General features: G+C 42.3%; 1 protein-coding gene across 15 annotated transcripts in view; it reads right to left on the bottom strand.

The window, feature by feature from the left end:
* Positions 1-16,932, bottom strand: part of ANKS1B (ankyrin repeat and sterile alpha motif domain containing 1B) — a 1,247,671-nt gene that overhangs the window by 63,752 nt on the left and 1,166,987 nt on the right. For 9 of the 15 annotated variants that reach the window (XM_062202004.1, XM_062202003.1, XM_062202008.1 and 6 more), the window contains 2 exons: positions 10,596-10,703; positions 8,461-8,640 (listed from right to left, as the gene is read on the bottom strand). The exons of 3 other annotated variants lie outside the window; for them this stretch is intronic. In XM_062202004.1, coding sequence (XP_062057988.1) covers positions 8,461-8,640; positions 10,596-10,703 — 288 coding nt within the window. The remainder of the gene's footprint in view (positions 1-8,460; positions 8,641-10,595; positions 10,704-16,932) is intronic. 3 more of the 15 variants (XM_062202014.1, XM_062202015.1, XM_062202013.1) reach the window with 1 other exon arrangement.

Raw genomic sequence — 16,932 nt, 5'->3', positions numbered from 1 at the left:
CTTAGAAATCAGTCCCACTTCTAGTAACAGGAATTGAGACTGTCCATGGGAGGAGCTCTCTCCCTACTCCTCAGCTCCACCTGGAGCTAAGACCACCCCTAGGCCTGCAACCTATGTCTAGATAATTAGCCCCCTCCCCATGTTCCTTTGTGATTGGCTCAGAGATGAACAAATGATCTGAACCAGGTTGACCTGCACTGATGGGACAGAATATTGGAGGAAACACTTGGAAATAATAAGCTCTGTTTTCTTGTGGGGCCACGTTTAACAGGAGCTGGGCTTGAGACGCCTCCTCCCCACCAACATGCAGAGAAAGCCTGTTGGGGAAAAGAGCTGATGCAGAAGGGAGCAGAACCAAGCTATGTGGACCCAGGGAGCGCAGTAAGGAAAAGTGCGTGGATCCAGAACAGCTAGACTGAACCACGATGTGACTCACACACTTGCCCTTTGCTGCCGAAGCTGTTGTGCGTGGGGTTTCAGTTTCCTGTGCCCAGAAGGGTGCTTCAGTCACATTCAGAGTGAGCCGAGACTACATGATCAGTCCCATCTCCTCTAGACTTTAAAAAAAAAAACCACCTTTCTTGCTTTTACCACTGAAAACAGAAAATGGAGAAGAAGAAAAAGAGAATTCTTCCACCCTTGAAAGTTTAGCAAGGTCAGATGACAACAGCCAACACTCTGACCTGGACTTAGAAACTGGACTGAATATAATGAGAAACATTCCAAAAATTTAACAAGTGGAAAAATCGCCTGGTGTGCCTCTTTGAGAACAAGCTGCTCAGTGTCAGCAAGCCTAAGGCACTACGAAATATCACAAGGGCAACTCCACGGAAATGGGGCTTTTATATATTGTCATATTTCTTATTTATTCAACTGAAAATAGAATCTCTTTTATTGATTTTTTAAAAAAATTGATGGTCTGGTTTTAAATGAAAACAAGTCACCTTGGTTAAGCATTAGCACATGGAGGGGGAGGGCAGGGGCATCAGAGCCTCTCCTGTCAGCAAAACTTTGCCATCTAATTTGCCTCCTTGCTGGACTTGACAGAGAATGAAAGACTCTGGCCTTGTAAGATGACCGGCAAAACCTGAAAAGGAATCCATCTCTGATTCTTTCATTTAAGACTGATGTATGGGATATGCAAGACACTAATCATATTGGAATTAATGCTGCCTGAAAGACACAAATCATTGAAATTTCTAACCTCAAGACTGTCACAGGCAGAGCAGGGAGTGCTTTGAGAAGAGGCAATTAGCTGACCACATTAATAAACAAAATGTACCACACAACAGGTTGAAATTCCTTTTCTACATGTGCTCGTTTTCTACTTTAACGCTGCCTTTGGTAATAGATGGTCACTGGTCTCGAGTTCTTGGCTTGAAACAGAGCACAGATATCACCAACAACCCCAGTTATCTCTGAAGCCAGCGCATCAGCTTGTCAGTCTGACAAGCTGTCAAACTGGAAGCTCCTGATGGAAAAGCTTCCCCAGTTTATTCCTAACCTTCTTTTTTGGGTTACATATTATCTATGCTTGAGTATTAGGAGTTACTCTTTAGGTCTTAGTGAAAGAAAATTTTGAAATCATGGACAGATTGAGGTGTTCTGAACAGTAGAGAGGGGATGGAAATCTAAATTAAAAACAAGCTACGGGGCCGGCGCCGTGGCTCACTAGGCTAATCCTCCGCCTTGCGGCGCCGGCACACCGGGTTCTAGTCCCGGTCGGGGCACCGATCCTGTCCCGGTTGCCCCTCTTCCAGGCCAGCTCTCTGCTGTGGCCAGGGAGTGCAGTGGAGGATGGCCCAAGTGCTTGGGCCCTGCACCCCATGGGAGACCAGGAGAAGCACCTGGCTCCTGCCATCGGATCAGCGCGGTGCGCCGGCCGCAGCGCGCCTTACCGCGGCGGCCATTGGAGGGTGAACCAACGGCAAAGGAAGACCTTTCTCTCTGTCTCTCTCTCTCACTGTCCACTCCGCCTGTCAAAAAAAAAAAAAAAAAAAAAAAAGCTACGGGGGCTGGTGCTGTGGTGTAGCGGGTAAAGCTCCCAACTGTGCCGGCATCCCATATGGGTGCTGGTTCAAGTCCCGACTGCTCCACTTCCGATCCAGCTCCTGCTAATGGCCTGGGAAAGCAGAAGAAGGTGGCCCAAGTCCTTGGGCCCCTGCATCCGCATGAGCGGACCCAAAAGAAGCACCTGGCTCCTGGCTTCAGATTGGCGCAGCTCCGGCCGTTGCTGCCATCTGGGGAGCGAACCAGTGAATGGAAGGCCTCTCTCTCTCCCTCTCTGCGTCTGTCTCTCTGTAATTCCGCCTTTGAAATAAATAAATCTTTAAGAAAACAAGCCACTAACATGAAAAAATCTGAGGTGGCATGGTAATGAGAAAACTTCTATAGTCAGGGGATATATTTATGAATTGGGGAAACATCGTAAAACGCTGTTCCTTTCAACAGAGTTGCACTCTTTTTTGAAGGCTGATTCTATAAGTTCCAATAACACTGACATGCTGAGTAGAATTTCTTGTATAGTGTGTGTGTGTGTATATATATATATATATATATATATAATTACAGGTGGATAAATTACTTTTTCTTTTTTTCTCGGTGATGTTGATGTGTCTGCCTCATGGCTTTCTGGAATCTCCAAGCTTCTCTAGTTGGCAACTTTGTGTATTTCAAGAAGGTTCTAGAATTTATTTAAGGAAAAGATCCCCTCCTTTCACTTAGTGTTTTATAACCATGCTATAAGGTTAATATGTCACTGTCATAAGATATCGTTTGCTGTATTCTTTGACACCCTGAACTGGCAGAGGAGTCCATCCATCCTTAGCATTCCCTGGCTTGAGATCATTCTACACAGAGGCTCCTGCATCATCATGAGGTATGCTCCACGGCAGACTTTGTGTTCATACAGTTAAAATGATAAAGAGGAAGCTTCCAGTTCTGTTCTCAGAACACATTCTCAGTATGGATAACAAGAACAAAAAACTGGTCTTTACAGAACGGTACAACCATGGGAGCACTTGCATTTTTACATTGCTGCTGTTGACTCTGTTCTACAATGAATCAGGGTTTTTTGAATTAGGGACTGGCAGGTGATACATCTGAACTGATAGCCATTTCATCTACCTATTTATTATCTATCAAATGACAGAAATTTACAGTTTAGAATATGCTTTTGCATGAATTATCTGCTAGACAGAAATATGAGAAGCAGGCTTTACCCATTTTTTTTTTTTTTTTGACAGGCAGAGTGGACAGAGAGAGAGAGAGAGACAGAGAGAAAGGTCTTCCTTTTTGCCGTTGGTTCACCCTCCAATGGCCGCTGCGGCCAGCACATCATGCAGATCCAAAGCCAGGAGCCAGGCGCTTCTCCTGGTCTCCCATGCGGGTGCAGGGCCCAAGGACTTGGGCCATCCTCCACTGCCTTCCTGGGCCATAGCAGAGAGCTGGCCTTTTACCCACATTTTAAAGACAGGGGAACTGAAGTTCAGAGACTTCACATGACTTGTCCAGGTGACACAAAAAGAAACCAGCTCAGAACTACAACTGAAGGAGCCACTAAGGAAATGGCATTGTTTGGAGAGAGACCACAGACAGCAACTTCTCTGTGTACAGAGTAAACCCCACAGCTACATAAAAACTTTCCCCAAACACAGGAGAGGACAGAGTTCTGCCAAGGTGGGCAGGTCTCCACTCAAAGGACCAACAAGTAATCACTGTGCTTTTGCATTTAAAGGGTTGCATGGTGATACCCATGCACTGATTCACTGAGTTTCTACTACACTGCTAGTGATTTCGTCCCCTGCTGCCTATGTAAATGCAATTCATTACAATATATGGGAGATTAGTATCTGTGGAACTATTACAAATATTTCTTCTCACTTTGATGGGAGCAGCCCATGGGGCATCTGGGGATATGCTGAGGCAGAGCAGGGCTTGCATTCCAGCCCTTCCATTTTCCAGGTATGAGGAAAGGAAGGCTTCCTCTGTGTAAATGGGCAGTTATGGGGATTCAACAGACATCGTCTGGGGAACCCCAGGTACAAACCTGGCCACAGTGGGGCTTCCACATGGCTCAGTTCTTATTTCCCTTCCTTTAATGATATCAAAAGATCAAACATTTGTAGAACTAATATAACATGTCAAGTGCTTTTGAATAAAGAAGAAATTGGTTGGCTTTAGATCAATGCAGCTCCAGCAGTTGCAGCCATCTGGGAGTGAACCAGTGGATGGAAGACCTCTCTCGCTCCTAAATATGTAATAATGTTTAAATTGAGGAACAGTAGACTTATAATTGACTTTTTAATGATTTAGAAAAAGTCTTTACAGTATCTGATCTATTGCCTCAGGCAATACATTTCCACGAGAGCATTTAAAACCCAAGAACTTCTACACTATGGATTTGCCTCCCTAATGCTTAAACTAAATTTTGCGCAAAGATATGTATTTTTCTTACTGTTGCAGAGTTTTTCCTTTTGTGAAACCACAAATACTATTTCATTTTTATATGCATTTCTATAAATGGAGGCCCAGAAATGATTTTAAGTTTTAGCATCTTAAACTATTTTTCCTTTTCTCATAGTTTGGAGAATGGGGTCCCCAAGCCTTATGAATTCCATTATTCTCCGTTGTTATTCATTTTAAGGCTACAATGATTTCTAAGTTTCATTCAAGGAAACTTCCAAGGATTCCAATTTGACCCTCAATATTGGAAACTTTTACCTCCTTCTATGTAGTCTCCACAGAACTCAGAAATAATGTGTATACGCATATTAATAATGCTATGACACACTGTGTAGAATGAGATAACAGATGTCAAAGTGCTCTGACTAGTTAAACGCTCTATGCACATTAAGGTATCATCATTCAAACATGAGTGTGGCATTTATCTACTAGGGAATGGAAATGGGGGAGCACTTTAGAACCTTTGGCCGGCCGGTGCCACTGCTCACTACGCTAGTCCTCCACCTGTGGCACACCGGGTTCTAGTCCAGGTTGGGGCGCCGGATTCTGTCCCGGCTGCTCCTCTTCCAGTCCAGCTCTCTGCTGTGGCCCGGGAGGGCAGTGGAGGATGGCCCAAGTGCTTGGGCCCCTGCACCCGCATGGGAGACCAGGAGGAAGCACCTGGCTCCTGGCTTTGGATCGGCGCAGCGCGCCGGTCGTAGCAGCCATTTGTGGGGTGAACCAACAGAAGGAAGACCTTTCTCTCTGTCTCTCTCACTGTCTAACTCTGCCTGTCCAAAAAGAAAAAAAGAACCTTCAGCCTAATGAGTCCAAATGAGGATTATAGGCTAGAGTAGCTAAGTGTTCAGCACAATAGGATGTCCCTTGTTTAGCAATGTTTATTTACATCATTACAATTCAGTGGTTTGAAAGATGCTATTAGCGCTGATATCAGTTTTGTTCCTCACATATTCACTTAAGACAATTAAAGGCCAGAATATTGTTTATATCAGAATAAAAGCAAACAATGGCCACAATATGTGCAGTTCCCCTGTATTCCAACACAGGTATCTTTTAATAACAGTTCAAATTGAAAACAAGCAATTGAATGTCCCTCCAGAGGTACATTCTCAATGTTTGCTGACATACTAATTTAAGAGATGGAAAGAACATTAAATTTATTTCAATTTAACTTTAGGCAGTGTTTTTCTAAGTTAAGCAAAGCTCCCCCAAACATTTGTTGAGTAGACTTTAAGAAGGCAAAAGCACCTATGAATTATTACAGCCACCAAGAAGCTCAGGTTTCTGGCCTCAGGCTAGAATTCCAAATCAGTCTAGTGGGGTGCTCAGCTAAATGTAGAGAGAAAGAGGGGTTTCTAAGAACATGAAACGGCCTTAGTGATTTTTTTCTCAACTGCATTCTGCTTTCTTTTGCTAGGAAAGAAGGAAAGCCTCAAGGTGAACTTGTGCGTTTCAGTGGGAGACAGAGACGAATGGAGACAGCACTAAGCAAGCCACAGTCAACCTCCTGGGAGAACCCCCTTGGGGAAGAACCACAGGAACTGAGCTCTGGTTGGAAGGAGGCATAACTGTCCCTTACAGGGATTTTAATTGCTAATTCAAGCCTTTAGGAAGACCCAGCTTTATTGTCTAAACACATAATTTCAGAGAAGAATACAGTCCAGAGTGAGTGACAGGTTGTTATAAAAGCAAATGAATTTCATACAGTATTACTGCAAATGATCAAAAAAGTGGGGTGGGGGGATTCAAAAATATCAGCTGAGTGAGTGGTGGAAAAGTCAAATAAATTGAACTTCTCAACAAGACAATCACTGAATATTTCATATTTTGAAAGGTTAACACTTTGAAATGATATAATTTTTAAGAGGTATGCTAGTCATTGCTTCATAAGTTTTGGTCTTGCCAGACTAGGGGAGATTTCCAAAATAAATAAAAATCTGCAATTAACATAACCTAAAGAGTTGCAATCCCAGAATCCCTTTTTCTTATTGATCAGATTCTTGAAGTGCCATCTCTGATTTTCTCTGCAGCAAAAAAAAAAAAAAAAAAAGCTGTATCAAACAGCAGGATTTTAGAAAGGCTCTAATAAGCTGCTGGTTTTGGATGGAGCCCATGTCTCTATCTGACATTCGATCGTCAGTAGGGAAATAAGCACGCTCTCATTGATGCCCTGTAGATAATCTCATTCCTTCAACCTGCTTATCTCACTCTCCTGTCTGCTTGTGGGCTTTTCCTACCTGGCCAGATAAACGTTTATTCCATTTTCTCCAGGCAAGACACTCCTGAAAGGCTTTCTCACCCAGTAAAAGAAAACAGACTGCATTTTTGATTGGAGTGACAGGAAAAAGATTTGGGCTATTCCAAAGGTAACATTGCCCCTGTCCGTGAGCAACGTTGCTTGATTACCTCTGAGTGTTCATACTTAGACCTAAGAGTATTTAATCTTTGAAAAAGCTGCACTATGAGAAGAAATTTCATAAATCATACAAGCAGGTATCTCTGTTAGTAAGATCAACACAGACAATAACAACTAATGCTCATGAATGGACTACCCTTCCTTACCTGGGAAAGATAAGGGTTCAAAAAAGATTTCATTTGTATTAATATATAAATATATATTAATACTGTATATATATATATAATATATAAAGACTACATGGTTAAAGATGAAAACAAATCTTGTCTCTGAAACGCTGTCATTAGGGAAATTTAACCACATATGTGATCTACAAACACTACCAAGTAGCAGGAAATAAATGGGCTGGATGGAGGCAAGAGCTTTCAGACTGCCTTAAAAGAGCAGCAGTGAAAACAGTGATGAAGATTAAAAGATAACACCTAACAAGAGAAAGGGAAAATTATTCTTTCCATGTGTCTCTCACATTTTCCATCTTGCTTCAATAAAGCATGATCTGTAATCCCAACATTGCAATTCCCTGCACAAAGGACCCTGAGAACAATTCTATACCGAGACAGCACAAAGGAGACCAAAATCCCAGGCTCTTTTAATCCAAGGCATTTGCAGGCGGAACAGTCACAGTTTCCAGAACATTCTCTTCACATTTTTCCTTCATGAGCTGCAGCACAGAATGTTTACAAAAGGCTTTTGAAAACGGAATCTCACCAAACAGCTGAGAAAAATATTTAACAACCAAGGCAAAGCAATTACAGTCAAATTTTCACCTCGAGATTCTCATCTTAGGTGTGGGAGGCAGAGAGAAGTCTCTTAGCACATCAGTTTGAACCTAGAATGAGGAGGAAAAGAGTGGATTCTGCCAATAGTCATCAACAAATCCATATCTTTGAATCGCAGGGCAAATCTGCAGTGCTAGCTGTCCATCAGAATGCGCTTTAATAACAGTGTCACAGTTGGGCTATGGTTGACTCCAGCGTCTGAGCAGTGATCCAAGGGTAGGCTAGACAGGGACATCCTCACCAAAAACATGGCAAGGTCTGAAGGCAACAAACCTCTTTTCAACAATCTGGCCCAGGCAGGAGCATCGTTTTCAACTATTTAAGATGACAACATGAGATGACGCAACTAGTCCCTGTAGTACAGTTCTATACAAACATGTAAACGTAGGAGAATATTAACAACAGGACACAGAGTTAATAATACCTCCCCATCCCCTAGCTTCTGCCCCATTATTCAACCAGTTTACATTTTATAATCTAACTTCTATTATTCATTTGCATTGTGACTTGATTCTGGCTTGATATTATTCCCTTTAGGGCAAAGACTTTGTGGGGCAACGAGATGAGACACCACTTCCTAGGGGAGAATGGGTAAGAAGGATATGTACATACATTCCTTTTCTAGGAAGGGCTGCTCCAGACTGGTTCCAGTGAGCAGGGAATGAAAAATACCCCATAAAATGGCAGAGTTCCAGTTAGGAGTGGACAACAAGCAGCTGTTGTGAGCCACTGTTCAATATTCGAATGCATTACCTGATATGGGTGAAAGGCAAACACATCACAGACTGCTGAACACCTTACCTGGGCCATCTGCCTCTCCAGTTTTGATCGGGGAATATCATCAAAGTAGTTTTCATTTCTTCTCCTCCTTGCATCGCCCTGCATGATAATGTGAGGAACGTCTAGGGAGCCACCAGTGGTGTAAGTGCTTTGGCTAAGTGATGGAGACAACTGAGGAGGAGTGTGATTACCACTGGGTTCCTGAATGGAAATACATCATGAAATAAATACCATGCTCTGTGGCTAACCTTTGGTTGAAAACTGCGAAACACTGACAAGACAAAAACCCGTGGGGAGGTGGGAGTGGTTTTTGAATCGACTGCCAAGGACAGGATGACATCTGTCATTTTATTAACAGCATGATCTAGTCAATGCTTTCCCCCATAAGCATTTCTGGTCAAAGGCTTAAAGTATCAAGAATCAGGCTTTGTTTTCTTAAACCAGAGCTATGGGGATCTGAGGAGGGAAGCACAGCTTTGTGGGGCACCCCTGACACCATCACATGTGTTCACAAGGGGAGAAGGGGGTCTTCGCATAGGCAGAGAGCCCTCACCATGGGCTATGCCATCATGGGAAAGCTAACATGGAACTGAATGGGTGTTGATCCTCCACCAAAGAGTGTTCTGACAGTAGGACCCAGGAGAGGACCCAGGAGGGCCACACAGCATGTCGCGTGCAGGGACTGCAGAGCAGGGCAAGTAATGACAGAGGGTGCTCAAGCAGAGAGAGCTGCCACAAGCACAGAACGGCTGAGCTGGGGTGCCGGTTCTGCCCAGCATGTGTCTCCCAGGGGTTCTGAACTTTCTCTGACAGATTTAGGTCCTGCACTTTTTCTTGGAAATCTCTTTGATCCATTTGTTTCTCCCCTAAATCTCTTCTGGACAGTTAATGCCAGAGGTTCAGGAAGGAAACACAGTAAGCAGCAGGAAACCGCTCTGTGCAGAGTCCTTCTGAGGTCATTACAGTGATGGCGCCCACAGCTTCTTCCCCTTTCATGGAAAAAAGGAAGGTAAGACCTCATCCCTTTCTAGCCTAATTTTCCTTCAATTTATTTAAGGCTGCTCTTCCTGAGGGGGAAAATGAATTGTATTTCTACTTTCCCTACTCTCAAAGCCCTCAAGTAGCTTCCAAACATGCCAGTGTATCCTGATTCCCCAGGAATCAGTTTTCTTCGTGGTTCCCTCCTGGAGCCAATTCTCTGGCATTCCCTGACATCTCTGTGTATTTTCTTCTCTTTCCAAGCTCAGTCAGACTCAGAATCTTCACAGCTTATCTCCTGCCCAGCCCCCTGCCACCCTGACGGTAGCTACGCTATTCTGCTGTGCCTCCTCAGAGACAGTTATGTCCAAGGGCCATGCCTGTGTCCCTCATTTACTGTAGCACTGCCTTTCCTGACACCTTGCAGAAAAGGGAATCTGAAGCAAGCGCAGGACTAAAGAGAACAGTGTGGGGGAATCTCCAGCTTGCCAGGGAGAGCCCAACTTTGAGATGAATGTTGGAAAGGTTCTTAGAGAAGCCATGAACACAGGAGATGTCGGCTGCTCCTTGGCACTGCTCTTCCTCCTGGAAATCGTCTCTCATTTTCTCTCTCTGTCCTTTCCCTTCCTGTTTATTTCCCTCCCCCTTCCTTGGTTCCTCTTATTGCTTCTCCCTGTAATCCTAAAATATAGCTGAAAGAGTTTAGTAAAGTTTTGGTTCTCTATTCTTAATTTTTTTTAGAAGGGGGTAAAGATGGACAATTTTCATGTCTTGAAAAAAAGAAGACCCTAAGGTTAATTTTAAATTGATCTTTACTTAACTCCAGTTCTTTATTGATTTTCTTTCTGTGGGTTTGAGGAGTCTGACAGAAAACTCATTTCCGCTCTCTTGGTGTAGACGGGAGTGTGGGATAGGAGGTGGTTCCTAAAGGCGGAGGTTGGCCAGACTGAATTCCATTACAGATGCGTATCATCTAAAGCTCAAAAACACAGATCTAACCAATCAACAAAAACAAAGCTCGTTTTATAAAACACAACCAAAAGGGGGATGGTTTTTTACACAGATAAGGTAAGCTCCACGGGGAACTGCACTCCTTGCCCATAGCTTCAGCTGCTTTATTGCATGATGAGATTTTGGAGGCCAAGAGCAGAGAACAAAGAGGCCTGCTTGGCACTTACCCTGAGGGTGATGGACCGAGGGGGCTTCTGTGGTGGATCCTCGTGCAGCCTGTCTCCCAGAGAGGCCAAAATGCGTTTCCTGTGGCCAATCAAATTGATTTTTAAAACCTGAAATGACATGCATTTGGGTTAACGATCTCACCTGAGAAAACATAACTTGCATATGTCCTAAAACATGAAAAGTACAAAAGTGATCTGCGTCAAGGTAGCCCACACTCGAGGGATGCGGTGTTGAAGGCAGTGTGACTGTCAAGTTCAGAAAGAGGACGGAGCAGCTTCCAGGAAATCTGGAGGGGCGAGCGTGGGGTTGGAAAAGCAGGCACAGAGCCATCTCCTTTGAGTCCCGCTGCCCTCAGAGTCCCATTGTCTACCCAGTAGCCAGGGTAGCTTTCAAAAATACAAACCAGCTCACATCATTAATCAGCTGAAAACTCTGTGACGGCTGCTAATGCCGGGTCCTGACCTGGCCCTGAGCCACCTAAGGCTGGCTGTCCTCTGTCCCTCACTAACCACGTCCCTGTCTTCGTTCTCTCCATCCAGGATGCTCAGTCATACAGGCCTCCTCTGGGCCTCGAACACTCCCTACTCATTCCTGCCTTGGGGGAACTCCCCGTGCCCCTCCATTTGCTGGAAATGCTGCATGCACCCAAAGTTTTCAAACAACCAGAGACTGCACCCTCATGGAGGCTGCTCAAATGCTGTGTTTTTTACCCCCAATTCTTTAGGAAAAGGGCTGTGCCTCGACCCTCATTGCGCATGACCCCACAAACCCTGTTTTTGACCATTCTATGAAATCACTTTATTTCTAGTTCGTGAACCAGATCTCCTCTGTGAGCTCCCTAAGAACAGGATATAGATCTATGTTTTTTTTTTAACTTTTATTTAATGCATATAAATTTCCAAAGTACAGCTTATGGATTACAATGGCTTTCTCCCCCCATAATTTCCCTCCCACCCACAACCCTCCCCTTTTCTACTCCCTCTCCCCTTCCATTCACATCAAGATTCATTTTCAATTCTCTTTATATACAGAAGTAGATCTATGTTTATTACTACTGTTTCCTGAGTAATGAAGCAATACTTGACATAATATGTGCCCAATGTATCTGAAAGAATGGATGTCAGTAAGGACAAAAGTAGAAAAATGAGGGTTAGAATCAAATGCTGCCTACTTGGGGTGGACTCAGTCTCCCCAGGCTGGGATGTGGAGTCTGACCACGCTGTCGAGGGCACACTGTGCAAGCAGTATCTTAGGGGACTAAGCACTGCACAGATCCTCAAGCCCCGGTTCTGTTCCTGACACTTTACAGATGCCACTCCCTTCAGTTTTTGTTTTTTTTTTTTTTTTGACAGGCAGAGTGGATAGTGAGAGAGAGACAGAGAGAAAGGTCTTCCTTTTTGCCGTTGGTTCACCCTCCAATGGCCGCTGCGGCCGGCGCATCCCGCTGATCTGAAGGCAGGAGCCAGGTGCTTCTCCTGGTCTCCCATGTGGGTGCAGGGCCCAAGCACTTGGGCCATCCTCCACTGCCTTCCCGGGCCATATCAGAGAGCTGGCCTGGAAGAGGGGCAACCGGGATAGAATCCGGTGCCCCAACCGGGACTAGAACCCGGTGTGCCGGTGCCGCAAGGCGGAGGATTAGCCTGTTAAGCCACGGTGCCAGCTTCCCTTCAGTTTTGACAAGATCTCTTTGTAGAAGGGGTTTTCTCATGTCACAGATGGAGAAATGGAGGTTCAGAGTGGTTACACTGCTTAAGCAAGAGCTAGTACTACAGGATTTGAATCAGGTTTTTGTTTCATTCTAAGGTATACACTGCAAAGCCTGGGTATGTCTCTAAATATTACTGATTTTAAAAAAACAATATATTGTAGGCTGGCGCCGTGGCTGAATAGGCTAATCCTCCGCCTTGTGGCACAGGCACACCAGGTTCTAGTCCCGGATGGCCCAAGTGCTTGGGCCCTGCACCCACATGGGAGACCAGGAGAAGCACCTGGCTCCTGCCTTCGGATCAGCGCGATGCGCCGGCCGCAGCGGCCATTGGAGGGTGAACCAACGGCAAAAGGAAGACCTTTCTCTCTGTGTCTCTCTCACTGTCCACTCTGCCTGTCAAAAAAAAAAAAAAAAAAACAGAAAACCAAAAAACAAAAAACAATATATTGTAAATCCATTCATAAAAATGTACTTACTCCTTCCACCCCCAGGTACAGCGCCAGGATACAGCAACTCTGGCTTTGTCATTAGTTTCCAAAGTAATTACAACTTAAGTAAAAATTCTCCTCTCTTTACAAGTTTTACTGGGGAGAGGAGGAAATTTCTTTGGTTCACATCCCTTGGTACCTTGAATTTTTATTTACCTATTTATCAGTTAGCCTAATGGTCTTTCTGCCTTAACTGATTTAGATTTTAATTAGCACTATGTTCAATCCCTTCATATCTTCCCAAACCCCATGTCAGTTGATGATGATGGGATGGTAAGTGTTAACCAAGGTAAATGTGTATATGCACCATACCCTCATAATTTTATAAACTGTTATCTTCCCAGTTTGTTGCATCCTAATCTTTGCAAGTTTGTTAACCTAAAGCAGCTCCTCTTTCCCAAAGATTACTTTAGTTGCCATTCTCTGGACCTTCTCCTACCCTGTAACAACTGCTTAAGGTTTGTTGAAAAAAAGGCTCACAATATGAAAAAATAAACAAAACTGACACACCACTGGCCCAACTAACCAAAAAAAGGAGAGAGAATTCCCAAATAAATAACAATCGGAGATGAAAAAAGGAAATGTAACAACAAACACTACAGAAACAAAAAGAATCATCAGAAATTACTACAAAGAGCTGTATGCCAACAAAATGGGAAACCTAGAAGAAATAGATTCCTGGACATACAACCTACCTAAATTGAGCCATGAAGACACAGAAACCTAACCAGAACCATAACCAAAATGGAAACTGAATCAGTAATAAAGGCCCTCCCAAAAAAGAAAAGCCCAGGACTGGATGGCTTCACTGCTGAATTCTACCAGACATTTAAAGAAAAATTAACTCCAATTCTTCTCAAATTATTCAAAACAATTAAGAGAGGGAATCCTCCTAAACTCTTTCTATGAAGCCAGCATCACCTTAATTCCTAAACCTGAAAAATATGCAAGAGAGAAAGAGAATAACAGACCAATTCCCCTGATGAACATAGACACAAAAATTCTCAACAAATTCTAGACAATTGAATCTAACAACATGTAGAAAGATCATCCACTCAAAGTGGGATTTATCCCTGGTATGCATGGATGGTTCAACATTAGCAAATCAATCAATGATACATCACATTAACAAACTGCTGAACAAAAACCATATGATTATCTCAATGGATGAAGAGAAAGCATTTGATAAAATACAACACATTTTATGATGAAAACTCTAGGCAAATTAGGTACAGAAGGAACAGTCCTCAACAAAATCAAGGCAATTTATGATAAACCCACGGCCAGCATCCTATTGAATGGGGAAAAGTTGGAAGCATTCCTACTGAGATTTAATACTAGAAAGGTATGCCCATTCTTACCATTGCTACTCAATATAGTCCTGGAAGTTTCAGCCAGAGTCATTAGGCAAGAAAAAGAAATCAAAGGGACACAGATTGGGAAGGAAAAAGTCAAACTATCCCTATTTGCAGATGATGTGATTCTCTCTCTCTCTCTCTATTGGATCCAAAAGACTACACTAAGAGTCTATTGGAACTCATAGAAGAGTTTGGTATAGTAGCATCACATAAAGTCAATACACAAAAATCAACAGCCTTCGTATACACAGACAATGCCATGGCTGAGAAAGAACTTCTAAGATCAATCCCATCCACAATAGCTACAAAAAAATTCAAATACCTTGGAATAAATTGAACCAAGGATGTCAAAGACCTCTATGATGAGAATTACAAAACATTAAAGAAAGAAACAGAAGAAGATACAAAAAAATGAAAAAATCTTCCATGTTCATGGATTGGAAGAATCAATATCTTCAAAATGTCCATTCTTCTGAAAGCAATTTACAGATTCAATGCGATACCAATCAAAATACCAAACAAATTCGTCTCAGATCTAGAAAAAATGATGCTGAAGTTCATACAGAGGCACAGGAGACCTTGAATAGCTAAAGCAATCTTATACAATAAAAACAAAGCTGGAGGCATCACAATAACAGATTTTAAGACATACTACAGGGCAGTTATAATTAAAACAGCCCGGTACTGGTACAAAAACAGATGGACAGACCAATGGAACAGAATAGAAACACCAGAAATAAATCCAAACATCTACAAGCAACTTATATTTGATCAAGGAGCTAAAACCAATCCCTGGAGCAAGGACTGTCTCTTCAACAAATGGTGCAGGAAAACTGGATTTTCACATGTGGAAGTATGAAGCTAGACCCCTACTTTACACCTTACACAAAAATCCACTCAATATGGATTAAAGATCTAAATCTATGACTCTACATTATCAAAGTATTAGAGAACACTGGAGAAACCCTTCAAGACATTGGCACAGGCAAACACTTCTTAGAAAAGATCCCAGTGGCACAGGCTTTCAAAGCCAAAATTAACAAATGGAATTACATCAAATTGAGAAGTTTCTGTATGGCAAAAGAAATAGGAAAGTGAAGAGGCAGCTGACAGAATGGGAGAAATTATTTGCAAACTATACAACTGATAAAGGATTAATAATCAAAATTTACAAAGAGATCAAGAAACTCCACAACAGCAAAACAAAAAACCCAGTTAAGGGATAGGCCAAAGACTTTATCAGACTTTTTTTCTTTTTTATAGAAAGCTTTTATTTAATAAATATAAATTTCATAAGTACAACTTTTGGATTATAGCAGTTCTTCCTCCCATACCTGCCCTCCCACCCCCAAACCATCCCACCTCCTACTCCTTCTCCCATCCCATTCTTCATTAAGATTCATTTTCAATTATATATAGAAGATCAATTTAGTATATACTAAGTAAAGATTTCAACAGTTTGTACCCACACAGAAACACAAAGTATAAAGTACTCTTTGAAGACTAGTTTTACCGTTAATTCTTATAGTAGAACACATTAAGGAGAGAGGTCTTACATTGGGAGCAAGTGCACTGTGACTCCTATTGTTGATTTAACAATTGACACTCTTATTTATGACATCAGTGATCACCTGAGGCTCTTGAGACAGACATTTTTCAAAAGAGGAAATCCAAATGGCTAATAGACACATGAAAAAATGTTCAGGATCACTAGCCATCAGGGAAATGCAAATCAAAACCACAATGAGGTTTTATTTCACTCCAGTTAGACTAGCATACAGAAATAAACAAACAACAATGCTGGAGAGGATGTGGGGAAAAAGGCACCCTAATCCACTGTGGGTGGGAATGCAAACTGGTACAGCCACTATGGAAGACAGTTTGGAGACACCTCAGGAATCTGAATATAGTCCTACAATATGACTCAGCCATCCCACACCTCAGAATTTACCCAAGGGAAATAAAATCAGCAAGTAAAGAGCTATCTGTACCTCCATGTTTATTGCAGCTCAGTTCACAATAGCTAAGATATGGAATCAACCTAAATGCCTGTCAACAGAAGATTGGATAAAGAAATTGCAGGATATGTACTCTATGGAATACTACACAGCAGTAAAAAAAAAAAAAAAACAAAAAACCAGAATCTGATAATTTGCAACAAAATGGTTGAATCTTGAAAACTTCATACTTAATGAAACAAGCCAGTCCCAAAGAGACAAATATCATATGTTCTCCCTGATCTGTGACAACTAACAGAACACCTAAAAGGAAACCTGTAGAAATGAAACTGACACTATGAGAAGCAATGACTTGAACAGCCCTTGTCTTGACTGTTGAGGAACAGTTTTATTATTTTTTATTTTATTTTTCTATGTAATTGGTTGAACTGTTTACTTAACACAAAATTGTTCATAGATGTTTAAATCCAATTGAAAATAGATCCCAGTAAAAAAAGAGTGGGAATAAAAGAGGGAAGAGATGTACAGTTTGGCACACATTCCCAGGGACTTACCCCTAAGGGTAAAGCTAAAAACTTGCTATAGAACTCCAAATCCCATTAAGCTGGGTTGTACTAATGCCATCTTACATGTTAAAGTGATCATATTAAGTGTGTAACTGATCATATATATATAGGATTAAGTGTCAAAGGGTTCACATAAATAAGACCAAGTGTCTGGTAATAACAATAGATGGAATTAAAAAGGAAAGAATGTTCCAACATGGGGAGCAGTCCACACAGCAGATGAATAGAATGACAAACATCCTAAACAGCATTCTGACC

The sequence above is a fragment of the Lepus europaeus genome, chromosome 10 (assembly GCF_033115175.1).
Source record: "Lepus europaeus isolate LE1 chromosome 10, mLepTim1.pri, whole genome shotgun sequence".
In the NCBI taxonomy this organism is placed as follows: Eukaryota; Metazoa; Chordata; class Mammalia; order Lagomorpha; family Leporidae; genus Lepus; species Lepus europaeus.
This window is presented reverse-complemented; position numbering and strand designations above follow the sequence as displayed.